Source organism: Oncorhynchus mykiss, chromosome 15 (genome assembly GCF_013265735.2).
Source record: "Oncorhynchus mykiss isolate Arlee chromosome 15, USDA_OmykA_1.1, whole genome shotgun sequence".
Taxonomy (NCBI): domain Eukaryota; kingdom Metazoa; phylum Chordata; class Actinopteri; order Salmoniformes; family Salmonidae; genus Oncorhynchus; species Oncorhynchus mykiss.
Genome location: NC_048579.1, coordinates 57,268,897 through 57,285,431, shown reverse-complemented (window position 1 = coordinate 57,285,431; position 16,535 = coordinate 57,268,897). Strand labels below are relative to the sequence as shown.

Below are 16,535 nucleotides of genomic sequence, written 5' to 3'. Positions count from 1 at the left end.
ATGGATTTATGGATGGCAACATTCCCAAGGGTCCTAGATAATCTCGGGGTGTTCCTCTGTGCGGAGAGAAAGAGAGAGAAAGACAGGCAAAGTTTGGATACACTGAAGCTGCGTACACAAATAAACTAGTCAGGTAAGTGTTAGTGTTATGCATTATTTTAGTACCTTGCTTATAATTTATTACTATTAAAGATAGATCGATTGTGGCAGTCGTCTGTGGCAGTTGGTGACCTAACACTTTCTTAAGAGTATTTTTTTTGTTCGTATTACCTTTAGTTAAAACTCTTTGTAGTCTTTCCTAGTTATCCCGTGTATTATAATGGTATCACGATCCTTATTTAACCCAGACCACTCTAACCAGGTCAACGCTGACAGGCAGCACAGGCCCTGCCCAGCCATGCCAGTCGCAGCTGGTCCACTGGACATCACAGAGCGGTGACACTAATGACACAGGCTGATGTAGTTAGTTAGTGTGTGACTGTAGTTGCGCCTTTGTTGTGCAGCAGCTCCACAGTAATTGTCTGTGTCAAGGTACTTTCAAAGGCAGGAGGGAAAGATATGACAGGAACCTGTACTAAAATGTGATTGATGGGTCTCAGAGACCCTGTGAGGAACAGGTGCCGCACCACTCAACGAGAAGTAGAGGGTAAAGATGAAGCAGTATGTGGTCGCCAGGCCACTCTACTCAGAGGACGCCTTCGCAGACGAACATGAGAAGATCCACAGGCACCATAAGACCCTGCGGCACCACGTCAAGCAGTACTTCACGTAAGAATCAATCAAGTTTCTTCTGTTGTTTTGCTTGTGTTGTTTTGTGTAACACTGAAGGTAGCCTTATGATAGGCTGCAGTGCATGGACGCAAAACTTCTGTGTAGATTCAATCAACTGGCAATAGCAGACACTCCGCATAGCTGGTATTTTGGCGGTGTCGGACGTGTAACTTCATTAAGAGCTGTCAAATAGGTGAGGGGCTGCTCCTGTGGTCATTGTCACGAAGCCACACCCGTCCCACTCGCGTTTAGTTTGGAACTGTAAAGTATAGGCTAAAAGAAATAATATCATTCAAAGAAATCCTTCTGATTTAGATCAGCCTATTGGAGGTGTAGATTATTACAACACCCATTCCAGTAACAGGGCTGCTTGGGATTATAATTCATGCGACTCAGCACATCCAATGGCAATGTCTGCGACAGGTAAACTGACAGAAGTCGTTTGCTGATTTGACAGCTCTAATGCAGTTACACCTCAGACATGCTGAAATAAAAACAATGAAACTGTTATGCAGTCGTAGGTTATTTCCGGTTAAGACAGAACGGATTGAATCTAGCCCTTCATCTAGTTATTACCACTCAATTCACTTTAGTAGTTTAGTCTTTCTTTGGTGTGGACTAGTGGGCCCACATGACATTTTACCTGAGATGCCCTGATTGCCTTTAGTTTGCTTAAAGATATGGTAACTTTTCCTTCAAAAGCATACATCTAGTTTAAAGATCAGCCCTATCATCCTATATACTGTATGTCTAAACGTTGTGCATAAAGATGCTTAGATGTTATGAACTATTAGTAAATCATGCCTGTGGAGACTAACTAAAAATGGTGTGTGTGTTAACTGTAGTTGTGACCTCAAGCGTGCTAAGAACGCAGCGCTCTCTCTGCTGCCTTTCATTGGTTGGATGAGAATCTACCAGCTGAAAGAATGGTTGCTGAGTGATATTGTATCTGGGGTCAGCACTGGACTGGTAGCTGTTCTACAAGGTGAAGCTAACACCCACTCTAACCCACCTCAATCAACCAGTGTGCATCTTCAGATCTATCAAAGCAGTTCCTAGAGCACTTTTTGAGAAATCATTTGATAAAGAACTGTAGACCTCATTAACGTCCCAAAAACATCAACATTGATCATTGAAAGAAAATAAAGTAACAATATTGATGAACTATGGTTTTACGGAATGGAAATCAGGTCCGATAGTGGTATCACCTAAAATATATTATCTGGTCCTAGACACCTATTAATAAAAGAAGAGATGGTAACATATCTTTATTAGCAGGCATTATTGTCACAGTATTAGCATTGACACACAGAAAAGTCAATAGATACTTAAAACACCTGAATCACGATGACTCTTGAATGCTGTTGTAGTCTCCTGTGACTTATGGTGGAGTTATTTAACATGCACTGTAAACTGTTGTTCATTGTTTTTGTTTGATTGACAGGTCTAGCATACTCCCTGCTGGCCTCCCTCCCTCCATGGTACGGACTCTTCACTGCCTTCTTCCCAGTGATCATCTACTTCTTCCTTGGCACTTCCAGACATATCTCAGTAGGTAAGTACTGTGCATGTGTGTGTGTGTGTGTGTATGCGTGTACAGTGTTTTGCTCTGACCATCACAAGCTATCACACCTTTTTACTGTACTTACCGCCTTCTCTCTGCCCACCTCTCCACTTTCCATCCACTGCTTCCTCATCTTCACTTCCTCTCTCTTTCTCCTTACCCCACTCACTCCAGGGGCGTTCCCTGTTCTGAGCCTCATGGTGGGTGCAGTGGTGACGAGGCTTGTGCCTGACGAAGGCCCCCCAGTCAACATCACTGGGTTTGAGGGGCTGACCAGCGACGAGCAGAGAGTAATGGTGGCCGCCTCTGTCACCTTCCTCATGGGGATAATGCAGGTAAAACACCATCATTACCGCAGCATTATCACTCATGTACTGTACATTACTCATATCTCTCTGTAATCTGAATCTAAAATGAACAATGACTCCCTCTCTCTATCTATGGACGTGATCTCCCATATTCTAACATGAGTCCTCTGCTTCTCTCCCAGCTGGCCATGGGTCTGCTGCAGGTAGGCTTCATCGTCATGTACCTGTCAGACACGCTGGTGTCTGGGTTCACCACCGCGGCTGCTGTCCACATCCTGGTGTCCCAGCTGAAGTTCGTGTTGGGCCTGGTGGTGCCGGGACTCAGTGGACCCCTGTCCATCGTTTATGTGAGTCCAGGAAGAGAGACAGGATGAGGTCACATGTCTTTCAATGCAACAGTATGATTTTTATCTACTGATATCCAAATATGCAATGACTTAGCTACAACATTAACTCCCTCATATCTTATCCCTCATATCTGATCTGTTTCTGTAGCTCTGAGGAATAACACTGTTGATAAGATAAACAAGTGTCTCATTGTCTCATCTTATCTTACACAGTTAAGCACAGGTATTCCTCAAGTGCCCCCAATATTTCAGAAAAAGCTATAATTCATGAGTCATGGCTTGGTGTAGAGACCTCTGACTGAACTCTCACACCCTGTAACTGTCATCATTACTGTCATCAATATTAACTGACATCTTCCTCAGACCCTGGAGAAGATCTTTGTCCAGATCGAGAAGACCAACGTGTGTGACCTGGTGACATCCATACTGATCATGGGGGTGGTGTTCATAGTGAAGGAGATCAACGATAGATACAAAGCCAAGCTGCCTGTTCCCATCCCCATAGAGGTTATCATGGTGAGTGGCACTGTGTGCACTATGTCATCACAACCTGGGCTTCAGCTCTATACGTACACAGATAATACACACATAAGAATTGGGAAACATTGTGGCGAGAACCAGCCTCATACGGGGCACCACTGAATTTAAACTCTTAGAAAAAAGAACCCGATGGGTTTTATCTGAAAAGAAAAGGGTTCTACCTGGAACCTAAAAGGGTTCTACAAAGGGTTATCCTACGGGGACAGCCGAAGAACCATTTTAGGTTCTAGATAACACCTTTTCTTCTAAGAGAAAAGAAAAAGGCATCGTCATACAGGGCACTGTTTATGTAGATGTGTCTCACTATTTAATATAAATTTGAATATGAGTATGTACTTGCACAAAGTACAGATCATATTATCACAGATAAGCATCGGAAAGCATTGTTATTCTTATTCTGAACAGTCACTCCCTTGTTCCTATCTTGGTACACTCTTGGAAAACAACTTGCTATCTAGAACCTAAAAGGGTCCTTCGGCTGTCCCTATAGGATAACCCTTTGAAGAACCCTTTTTGGTTACAGGTTTCCATGTATAACCTTTTACATAGATGGTTCTACCTGGAACCAAAAAGAGTTCTACCCGGAACCAAAAAGGGTTCTCCTATGGGGACAGCCAAAGAACCCTTTTGGAACCCTTTTTTCTAAGAGTGTATTGATCCAAAGTAGCAAAAAGACAGCTTTTGTGAAACGTACAGTATTGATATTTTATTCTCACACTGACTCACAGTACGGCAGATGAGGACAATCAGGTGAATTGTAGGAAAATACATGAACTTATTTTTTAATGTACTAAAAGCCTGCAGTGTGTCACAGCTTTGTGTAAAAGTTGGCAAGGTAACCAGATTCTCTTGAAATTTACTGTTTTATCACCAGATTGCATTTGTCCTGCTAATAACTGATACATTTATTTTGGTAATGACTTTCGCAGACTGTCATCGCTTGTGGCGTTTCCTATGCATTCAACTTCCAGGTGATTTATAAAGTTGATGTTGTCGGCCGTATTCCATTGGGGTAAGCACATGTAAAAAGATGTTTGCTGCATGTTAAAATGGCTGAGAATAGATGGGAAAATAATCTAACAATATCTCTCCCTCTCAATATGTTAGGTATGAGTCACCTATGGCCCCGAACATGCAGATATTCGGGCAGACTGCTGTTGAGGCGTTCCCCATGGCCATAGTGGGCTTTGCTGTAGCCTTCTCTGTCGCCAAGGTCTACTCAGTCAAACACGATTACATTATAGACGGAAATCAGGTGGGTCCCAAAACCAGAACATTAGGAGGAGGGGTTGGAAGCCGAGGTGGTACGGAAAAATGTGTTTATTGTTGCTTGTGAATGAGGGTTGTCAGCCTAATACAAACTATCAACATAAGACTTGAACTAATATCAACAGTTCAAAAACATGTATTTGTCCTTGTTTTGCTCTCTAGGAGCTGATAGCTTTTGGGGCCAGTAACATCATTGGAGCAGCCTTTAAGTCGTTTGCAGCAAGTACAGCTCTCTCCAGGAGTGCGGTACAGGAGAGTACAGGTGGTAAAACCCAGGTAAACTACTAAACCAAGAGGCTATCTGAGAATACAGACACACAACCATACTTAGAGTTCCTTCCTGTACAAGTTCTTTATCCAAGAGATGTAGCTGTAAACGTTATGAACTATTGACCTGTTTGGGTCTCTCTATCTTTGGTGTAATATTGACTGATAACTTATCATAGTCCAAACCAGATAGAATTGCACAAATGGGGGAGAGAATGTGATGTAGTTTGTCGTGACTCGTGACCTACAGTACATAGCGAGGAATGAAAGAATTGACTCAGAGTTACAATGTACCAAGTTAATAAATAATTGTAATTTATGAAATATATCAAAGGGAAACACTGCTTAAAAAGTGCTTATCTGTAGTTGTTTTGTGAATAGCCAAATGTGAGTAAAATAAAGTGTTACTTCATTTCAGATTGCTGGGCTACTGTCAGCGCTCATCGTGATGGTCGTCACCTTGGCTATCGGGTTCTTATTGGAGCCACTCCCAAAGGTAAAACTCACTCAGTATTTACAATGTAATTGACTTTAGGAGTTGAGTGATAGGGAAACATTTTGATTTCCGCCTAAATAGACACACAAAGAACCAGTCCAGAACCTCTCAACGTCCCCCATATAGGGGACTTAACAGCTAAGATTAGGACATCACGGAATGAATCACTCTGTATGAAGTTGATAAGAGCACTGGAATTTAGATGGAAGTCTTGTGACTGATCATCAAAGATGTCATTGCCTGACCTTTTCCCTCTGTGTTGACAGTCGGTGCTGGGGGCGGTGGTCATAGTCAACCTGAAGGGGATGTTGATGCAGATCAGAGAAGTCCCTCACCTGTGGAGGAGAGACCGGCCCGACTGTGTGAGTCTTCTGAGACACTCCCACTGAACTGCACTTAAAATGGAAACAAGCAATGATGTCTTTACCAACTGTGATAATGAACTCATATTTCCTCCAATCCCTTCCATCCTGCATCCCCCTGTCTTGCCTCCCCTCCATGTCTTTATCCAGGTGGTGTGGGTGGTGACCTGCCTGGCTTCCATCCTGTTGGGGCTGGATCTGGGGCTGGCTGTAGGTCTAGGGATCGAGCTGCTCACCGTTGTCTTCAGGGCTCAGTTGTGAGTATGGGCACAAATCTCAAAATTCCTAACAAAAAAGTTGAACTTGTGTCTTTGTTTATTCTTTGTCAGTTTTCAATGTTATTAGGAGGTGGACACACCAGGGTTGGGGTTAATTCGACATTTCAGAATTTGATTCAATTCAATCTAAGAATTGAGATTCAAATGTAAATTGGTCACACCCCACAGGAAGCATAATTGGAATTTAATTGTAATGAAAGGAAGTATAATTGAATTCAAAGCAATTAAAATAAATTCAACTGAGACAAGAAACAGATGAGTCTCATTCCTTTGATAAATGTTTTGCCCAAAACATCTGCCACCTCTTACTAAAGAATACAGATACCATCAATAAAAATGGGATTATAACTCAGATGTTAGTATTCATATTTAATGCATTGTGGGAAATGAATTTTTCCAAATATTTAATAACATGTAAGTGAATTATGAATTATTACAGACAACCTACGAAATGATCTTAGAATATTTCCAGACCACAGTTAATTATTTAACACTCTTTTTAGGAGGATGTGTTTTAAAAAGGTTTCAAGAAATTGTTAAACATAGTAACCATGCATGATGTCAAAATAAACATGTGCGTAATGATGTAAGGAATTCAATTCTACTTCCTTTAATTCAAATTATATTAATTCTGCTTCCTGTGGGATGGAGCCAGTTTACGTTCAGTTCAAATTCAATAATTGATTTGGAATTAAAGACCAATTCACAACTCAATTCAGAATTAACCCCAACCCTGGAACACAATGTCATAGTGACATTTCTGCCTGCATTTTATCCCAGCCCACGTTGCAGTGTCCTGGCCAATATCACAGGAACAGATATCTACAAAGACCGCAAGGATTACATGAGTGTGAGTAAGCTGTAATGTGGACTAAAGACCAATACCAATATCTTTTTATCTTACAAGACTGTGAAGACAGTGTGTCGTCTACACATGGTCCTTGTTCTGTTGTTTATATATCTCTTTCCAGATCTATGAGCCAGGGGGTGTGTCTACACATGGCCCTTGTTCTATTGTTTATATATCTCTTTCCTGTCATGTATTGTCATGTTGTGTGTTTCTGTCCTTTCCCTTCACCCTGTCTCCCTCTGCTGGTCGTTGTTAGGTTACCTTTTCTCCCCCTCTTTCCCCCAGCTGTGCCTTGTCTCCTCCTAACTACCCATTCACCCCGTTTCCCACCTGTTCCCTTTTTCCCTCTGATTAGGTCCCTATATCTCTCTCTGTTTTTGTTCCTGTCCTTGTCGGATTCTTGTTTGTTGTGTTTCATGCCTGAGCCAGACTATCGTCATGTTTGCTGTAACCTTGTCCTGTCCTGTCGGAATCTGCCGGTCTATCTGAGCCTACCTATGTTTGGTTATTAAAGAAGCTCTGTTTAAGTTAGTTCGCTTTTGGGTCCTCATTCACTCACCGTAACAGAAGAATCCGACCAAGAATGGACCCAGCGACTTCGGATCCTCTCCACTCAGCCGTCGAGATCCAGGGAGCGATGCTAGGCAGACACGAGCAGGAATTGTCTGCTGCTCGACATGCCGTTGAGACCCTGGCCACCCAAGTCTCCAACCTCACAGAACAGGTTCACCATCTCCGCCTCGATCCACCGGCCACTTCCAGGGCTTTCGAATCTCCGGAGCCCAGAATCAATAACCCGCCGTGTTACTCTGGGGAGCCCACTGAATGCCGCTCGTTCCTCACCCAGTGTGATATTGTGTTTTCTCTCCAGCCCAACACTTACTCCAGGAGCACTGCTCGTGTCGCCTACGTCATATCTCTCCTTATTGGACGGGCTCGTGAGTGGGGCACGGCAATCTGGGAGGCAAGGGCTGAGTGTACTAACCAGTATCAGGACTTTAAGGAGGAGATGATACGGGTTTTTGATCGATCTGTTTTTGGGGAGGAGGCTTCCAGGGTCCTGTCTTCCCTATGTCAAGGTAATCGATCCATAACAGACTACTCTATTGAGTTTCGCACTCTTGCTGCCTCCAGTGGCTGGAACGAGCCGGCTTTGCTCGCTCGTTTTCTGGAGGGTCTCCGCGCAGAGGTAAAGGATGAGATTCTCTCCCGGGAGGTCCCTTCCAGCGTGGATTCCCTGATTGAACTCGCTATTCGCATTGAGCGACGGGTTGATCTTCGTCACCGAGCTCGTTGAAAGGAGCTCGCGTTCTCCGTTGCCCCCCTCTCCGCATCACTACCATCTTCCTCTGCCAGCTCGGGAGCTGAACCTATGCAGCTGGGAGGTATCCGCATCTCGACTAAGGAGAGGGAACGGAGAATCACCAACCGCCTCTGTCTCTATTGCGGTTCTGCTGGTCATTTTGTCACTTCATGTCCAGTAAAAGCCAGAGCTCATCAGTAAGCGGAGGGCTACTGGTGAGCGCTACTACTCCTGTCTCTCCTTCAAGATCCTGCACTACCTTGTCGGTCCATCTACGCTGGACCGGTTCGTCAGCTTCCTGCAGTGCCTTAATAGACTCTGGGGCGGAGGGCTGTTTTATGGACGAGACCTGGGCTCGGGAACATGACATTCCTCTCAGACAGTTAAGGGAGTCCACGGCCTTGTTCGCCCTGGATGGTAGTCCTCTCCCCAGGATTCAGCGTGAGACGCTACCTTTAACCCTCACTGTTTCTGGTAATCATAGCGAAACCATTTCTTTTTTAATTTTTCGTTCACCTTTTACACCTGTTGTTTTGGGCCATCCCTGGCTAGTTTGTCATAATCCTTCCATTAATTGGTCTAGTAATTCTATCCTCTCCTGGAACGTCTCTTGTCATGTGAAATGTTTAATGTCTGCTATCCCTCCTGTTTCCTCTGTCTCTTCTTCACAGGAGGAGCCTGGTGATTTGACAGGGGTGCCGGAGGAATATCACGATCTGCGCACGGTGTTCAGTCGGTCCAGGGCCACCTCTCTTCCTCCACACCGGTCGTATGATTGTAGTATTGATCTCCTTCCGGGAACCACTCCCCCCCGGGGTAGACTATACTCTCTGTCGGCTCCCGAACGTAAGGCTCTCGAGGATTATTTGTCTGTAGCTCTTGACGCCGGTACCATAGTCCCCTCCTCCTCTCCCGCCGGAGCGGGGTTTTTTTTTGTCAAGAAGAAGGACGGGTCTCTGCGTCCCTGCATAGATTATCGAGGGCTGAATGACATAACAGTGAAGAATCGTTATCCGCTTCCTCTTATGTCTTCAGCCTTCGAGATCCTGCAGGGAGCCAGGTTTTTCACTAAGTTGGACCTTCGTAACGCTTACCATCTCGTGCGCATCAGGGAGGGGGACGAGTGGAAGACGGCGTTTAACACTCCGTTAGGGCACTTTGAATACCGGGTTCTTCCTTTCGGCCTCGCTAACGCTCCAGCTGTCTTTCAGGCATTAGTCAATGATGTCCTGAGAGACATGCTGAACATCTTTGTTTTCGTTTACCTTGACGATATCCTGATTTTTTCACCGTCACTCCAGATTCATGTTCAGCACGTTCGACGTGTTCTCCAGCGCCTTTTAGAGAATTGTCTTTTTGTGAAGGCTGAGAAGTGCACTTTTCATGCCTCCTCCGTCACATTTCTCGGTTCTGTTATTTCCGCTGAAGGCATTAAGATGGACCCCGCTAAGGTCCAAGCTGTCATTGATTGGCCCGCCCCTAAGTCACGCATCGAGCTGCAGCGCTTTCTCGGCTTCGCGAACTTCTATCGTCGTTTCATCCGTAATTTCGGTCAGGTGGCAGCTCCTCTCACAGCCCTTACTTCTGTCAAGACGTGCTTTAAGTGGTCCGTTTCCGCCCAGGGAGCTTTTGATCTCCTCAAGAATCGTTTTACATCCGCTCCTATCCTTGTTACACCTGACGTCTCTAGACAGTTCGTTGTCGAGGTTGACGCGTCAGAGGTGGGCGTGGGAGCCATTCTTTCTCAGCGCTCCCTCTCTGACGACAAGGTCCAGCCATGCGCGTATTTTTCTCATCGCCTGTCGCCGTCGGAACGTAACTATGATGTGGGAAACCGCGAACTGCTCGCCATCCGGTTAGCCCTAGGCGAATGGCGGCAGTGGTTGGAGGGGGCGACCGTTCCTTTTGTCGTTTGGACTGACCATAGGAACCTTGAGTACATCCGTTCTGCCAAACGACTTAATGCGCGTCAGGCGCGTTGGGCGCTGTTTTTCGCTCGTTTCGAGTTCGTGATTTCTTATCGTCCGGGCTCTAAGAACACCAAGCCTGATGCTTTATCTCGTCTCTTCAGTTCTTCAGTAGCCTCCACTGACCCCGAGGGGATTCTCCCTGAGGGGCGTGTTGTCGGGTTGACTGTCTGGGGAATTGAGAGGCAGGTAAAGCAAGCGCTCACTCACACTCCGTCGCCGCGCGCTTGTCCTAGGAACCTTCTTTTCGTTCCCGTTCCTACTCGTCTGGCCGTTCTTCAGTGGGCTCACTCTGCCAAGTTAGCCGGCCACCCTGGCGTTCGGGGTACGCTTGCTTCCATTCGCCAGCGTTTTTGGTGGCCCACCCGGGAGCATGACACGCGTCGTTTCGTGGCTGCTTGTTCGGTCTGCGCGCAGACTAAGTCCGGTAACTCCCCTCCTGCCGGCCGTCTCAGGCCGCTTCCCATTCCCTCTCGACCGTGGTCTCACATCGCCTTAGATTTTGTCACCGGACTGCCTTCGTCAGCGGGGAAGACTGTTATTCTTACGGTTGTCGATAGGTTCTCTAAGGCGGCTCATTTCATTCCCCTTGCTAAGCTTCCTTCTGCTAAAGAGACGGCACAAATCATCATCGAGAATGTTTTCAGAATTCATGGCCTTCCGTCAGACGTCGTTTCGGACAGAGGTCCGCAATTCACGTCTCAATTTTGGAGGGAGTTTTGCCGTTTGATTGGGGCTTCCGTCAGTCTCTCTTCCGGCTTTCACCCCCAGTCTAACGGTCAAGCAGAACGGGCCAATCAGACTATTGGTCGCATCTTACGCAGTCTTTCTTTTCGCAACCCTGCGTCTTGGTCAGAACAGCTCCCCTGGGCAGAATACGCCCACAACTCGCTTCCTTCGTCTGCGACCGGGCTATCTCCTTTTCAGAGTAGCCTCGGGTACCAGCCTCCGCTGTTCTCATCTCAGTTCGCCGAGTCCAGCGTCCCCTCCGCTCAGGCTTTTGTCCAACGTTGCGAGCGCACCTGGAAGAGGGTCAGGTCTGCACTTTGCCGTTATAGGACGCAGACTGTGAGGGCTGCTAATAAGCGTAGAACTAAGAGTCCTAGATATTGTCGCGGTCAGAGAGTTTGGCTCTCCACTCAGAACCTTCCCCTTAAGACGGCTTCTCGCAAGTTGACCCCGCGGTTCATTGGTCCGTTCCGTATTTCTCGGGTCATTAATCCTGTCGCAGTTCGACTTCTTCTTCCGCGATACCTTCGTCGCGTCCACCCGGTCTTCCATGTCTCCTGTATCAAGCCCGTTCTTCGCGCCCCCGCTCGTCTTCCCCCCCCCCCCCCATCCTTGTCGAGGGCGCACCCATCTACAGGGTCCGCAGGATTTTGGACATGCGTCCTCGGGGCCGTGGTCACCAGTACCTCGTTGATTGGGAGGGGTACGGTCCTGAGGAGAGGAGTTGGGTTCCCTCTCGGGACGTGCTGGACCGTGCGCTGATCGAGGATTTCCTCCGTTGCCGCCAGGTTTCCTCCTCGAGTGCGCCAGGAGGCGCTCGGTGAGTGGGGGGGTACTGTCATGTATTGTCATGTTGTGTGTTTCTGTCCTTTCCCTTCACCCTGTCTCCCTCTGCTGGTCGTTGTTAGGTTACCTTTTCTCCCCCTCTTTCCCCCAGCTGTGCCTTGTCTCCTCCTAACTACCCATTCACCCCGTTTCCCACCTGTTCCCTTTTTCCCTCTGATTAGGTCCCTATATCTCTCTCTGTTTTTGTTCCTGTCCTTGTCGGATTCTTGTTTGTTGTGTTTCATGCCTGAGCCAGACTATCGTCATGTTTGCTGTAACCTTGTCCTGTCCTGTCGGAATCTGCCGGTCTATCTGAGCCTACCTATGTTTGGTTATTAAAGAAGCTCTGTTTAAGTTAGTTCGCTTTTGGGTCCTCATTCACTCACCGTAACATTTCCAGATCTATGAGCCAGAGGGTGTGAAGATCTTCAGGATACCGTCACCCATCTTCTTTGCCAATATAGATTTTTTCCGAGGCAAGCTGGTGGAAGCTGTAAGTAAGCAATTATACACAATTAGACGTGTAAAATGAAGAATTCTACCAAACACATTTACACGTAGGCCTTACAATTCCATGACATGGGCCAACAATTATTCATGGGTGTACTTATTAAGACATCTTATTTTCTCATTGGATTTGTTCCAATGGAAAAAGGTCATAAAGAATGATCAAATAAACTCATGAAGGTCAATACCACCTCAGTGTATGAGGTAATATAGTTTACCAGGTTGTATAGCAATAGTTCCCATACAAATCGGTGTTACTACAGTTTACCTTGCACCTTACTAAACACTAAACGCATGCAGATAAGACAAAGTTTAGCCTTGATCTGTATGATGGCCAAGGCACTGGTAAACAATATGCCCCATTCACAATAAAGCCCATGTGTAACAGTGACTCCTACTTTCATGTGTGCAATTGCCAATTCGGGTTCAACTTGACTTTGATGTGTTTTCAGGTGGGCTTTAACCCTTTGAGGGTGTTGAGGAAGAGAAACAAAGCCCTGAGGACGATCAGGAAACTTCTAAAGAAAGGAGAGCTGCAGATGACATCTGTGAGTAGTGGTGCACTTACCTGTTGCCCTTAGAAACACATAAAAACATAACTTCCACTCACAAAGTTACCCCGTTAACACTTTACAAGAGCCTCCTGTGTCATACAGTTTCATCTAAATGGCCATAAGCATGTCATAAATCCATCTAGCCTAAAACTTTAGTTTCACACCTGGCAACAACATACTTTTAGCAATCCAAAATCAACAGACATCAAGCACATGCTGCAGGACCTATAGGCAGTCGTCCCCGTACATGCCTTATCAGAATGGTCTTGTGGTTGCATGTATATGAAAAACAAATTAATCATCATCCCATAATGGTGGGTGACCTCCAAAGATCCCCTTCTACATGTAGTCAGGTTTTCACAATAAGAGGTTGTGGTAATGTTGTGGTTCTCCCGGTGCAGAAAGGCCTACTGCTCACCAGCTCTGGTCCCATTGAGGAGTCTGAGGATGAGAGCAACATGGAGGAACTGGACCAGCCCACTGACTTCAAGGACCTTCCTGTCCAGGTGAACTGGAACTCTGAGCTTCCTGCCAACATCCAAGTCCCCAGAGTAGACGTCCACAGCCTGATCCTGGACTTCTCAGCCGTCTCCTTCCTCGACATCTCTGCCCTCAAGGGACTCAAAGCGGTGAAACAAAACTCTTCCGTTACAACCCTGGGGATTGTGGGGATGATTGTATATCTTACCAGAGTATTTCTACTCGCCGGGTACTGATATTTTGTTGTGTTCTATAGGCACTCAAAGAGCTCATTCGGGTTGAAGTTGAGGTCTACATTGTGGCATGTGACGGTAAGCCTGGTTTAAGACAAGCCATCTGTCCCATCCATTCCTTCTCCCGTTTTCTCTTTAACACTGAATTCAATCACTCTGAAACAAATAGAGGTAAGGTGATTGATCTAACGATATATGTCCCTTGTGTCCAAAGAGTACATCCTGGAGAAACTGCACAGCTGTAAGTTCTTTGATGACGAGGTGAAGTCGTCCATGTTTTTCCTGACCCTCCACGATGCCATGCTGCATATCCTAGAGAAACATCCAGTAAACTCTGAAAACACAAAAGTCTGCGAAAAGGTATAACATTTACCTATAGAGAAATACTATGTATCTATTGATGTTTCCACCCTTACAGACTAAATAAGAGGTGCCAAACCTTATCTTGGCCCACATCGGTTCATTCACAGGAACTTGTCTCATTCTTGTGTATCATGTTTTCTTACAGGTTATAACAACAGCCACTATCCATGGCAACCAATGCAATGGTGTGTCAAGTTTGCGTAGCAGGGACAAATTTGTGCATGTAAGTAACTGAGACCCATAAAATCTATTTGTCATTGTCTTTTCTACATTTGTAATGAATAGGCATCAGCAATCAAAATGATAATGAATAAAAAATAACTATTGTAATGTTGCAACTCATGTGGAGGTACAGATCATTCATAAAACTCTAGGTACAAAGTACAGTAAGATGAGCTGACAAAATAAAATCTAAACTAAAAGTAGTATCTCTTTGCTCTCCCCAGGTCTCAGAGCCAGAAACCAAGTTCTAGTTCCAGAACTACACTCTTAGATGTCAGTATTTTAAGGGTTCTTCGACTGTCCCTTTCCTCCGATGGTTCTACATGGAACCAAAAAGGGTTATATTTGGAACCAAAAAGAGTTATCCTATTGGGACAGCTGAAGAACCCTTTTGGAACCATTTTTCTAAGAGTGTGGTGGTGTGTACGGTACTTTCATTTCCTGGGATGGCATGCATTTCCTGTGATCGCTGTGCTTTCTGGTGATAATAGACGTAAGGACCCATGATACTGACCTAAAACGGACACCATACAGTAACCATATGTATACAGGATACCACTTATTGAGCTAATACTTGTACATAAAATATATTTGATTTATTTTGTACTGTTAAACAGATACTCAATGGCAATTTTGAAGATTTTGAAAGAAATATCAGAAAATGTAATTCATATCATGTATTTATTTTCTAAAATTGAATCAGAAGTATTATTGTTTTTTTTAATAGCTTGACAATGTTGCGTTTTATATGTGTACATAGGGATTTTATAGGAATGTTTACTTTGTTGTATTTTATATGTAAAATAAATGTACTTCTTAGCACAAAGTATTTCTGCCAGCAAGAAATGAAGCAATATGAGCAGTACAGTATTTGGAAATCTGAACGTCCTGTAGCTGAGATATTGATAAGAATTATAGGATGACTAACGTGGTTTTGATATATTGGTCACAGATAAAGCCCTGATAAGAGATGAATGATTAAGTAGAGATCTTTGACAAACTGCTCCGGGTGATACAACAGTAACCATGATTGATAAAGTTGGTGGAGGTTAGTATGGGGTATTTCCTGTATACCCATGTGTGGCAACACCTCAATTGATCAAAAAGTGCACTTTTATTGTGTTTTATAATAGTGATTAGAGTTGAGGATTGATGGGTGTCTCAACGTTTACATAACGTAAAGCCACTGATCCATTTGCCTGGTTTGGATCACACATATTGCTCTAGAAATGCCATTGTGAATCCTACACAGTAGGTATATACATCATAAAGGTACAGGACAACTACAATTTAAAAACATGTGTATGTGCACGTCAGTACATACATGTCAGTACAGTACATACACGCAACAAGTAGGTCACATGGGGTTTAACGTTTCACATTGTGAGATGGTGCCTCATTCTTTTGCTAAAGAAATGAATCAATGAATTCAACGTTCCCATTGTGTGTCTTGTGGCGTAGAAGCCATTGTTAGCAAGAAGAAGAACTAAAGAGGTACAGCGTAAACATGGCACAGACCATGAAGGAATCATCAACCTGATCTCTGTGAAATCAAGTCAAATCAAATGTTATTTGACACATACACATGGTTAGCAGATGTTAATGCGAGTGTAGCGAAATGCGACAGTGCAGTAATGTCTAACAAGAAATCGAACAATTCCCCAACAACTGCCGAATACACACAAATCTAAAGGGGTGAATGAGAATATGTACATGTAAGTATATGGATGAGCGATGGCCGAGCGGCATAGGCAAGGTGCAATAGATGGTATAAAATACAGTATATACATGTGACATGAGTAATGTAAGATATGTAAACATTATTATAGTGGCATTATTTAGAATGCATTTTATAAAGTGACTAGTGAGCCATTTATTCAAGTGGCCAGTGATTGGGTCTCAATGTAGGCAGCAGCTTCTCTGAGTTATTGATTGCTGTTTAGCAGTCAGATGGCCTTGAGATAGAAGCTGTTTTTCAATCTCTCAGTCCCAGCTTTGATGCACCTGTACTGACCTCACCTTCTGGATGGTAGCGGTGTGAACAGGCAGTGGCTGGGTGGTTGATGACCTTGATGATCTTTTTGGCCTTCCTGTGACATCGGGTGCTGTAGGTGTCATGGAGGGCAGGTAGTTTGCCCCCGGTGACACGTTGTGCAGACTGCACAGGAAGGTCCTCTGGAGACCATTGCGGTTGAGGACGGTGCAGTTGCCGTACCAGGCTGTGACACAGCCTGACACGATGCTGTCGATTGTGCATCTGTAAAGGTTTGTCAGGGTTTTTGGTGACAAGCCAAATTTCT

At 44.9% G+C, this 16,535-nt stretch overlaps 1 protein-coding gene across 1 annotated transcript; it reads left to right on the top strand.

The window, feature by feature from the left end:
* On the top strand, positions 1-15,130 carry LOC118936373 (chloride anion exchanger-like). Its single transcript, XM_036944752.1, has 21 exons — positions 1-133; positions 600-768; positions 1,617-1,756; positions 2,216-2,326; positions 2,510-2,670; positions 2,826-2,990; positions 3,354-3,506; positions 4,460-4,542; positions 4,638-4,785; positions 4,962-5,075; positions 5,485-5,562; positions 5,829-5,924; positions 6,075-6,181; positions 6,983-7,052; positions 12,277-12,369; positions 12,836-12,931; positions 13,339-13,566; positions 13,674-13,728; positions 13,865-14,010; positions 14,159-14,236; positions 14,460-15,130. The coding sequence occupies exons 2-21, from the start codon at positions 653-655 to the stop codon at positions 14,484-14,486; spliced, it is 2,265 nt and encodes a 754-aa protein (XP_036800647.1). The 5' UTR covers positions 1-133; positions 600-652; the 3' UTR covers positions 14,487-15,130.
* The last annotated feature ends 1,405 nt before the right edge of the window (positions 15,131-16,535 follow it).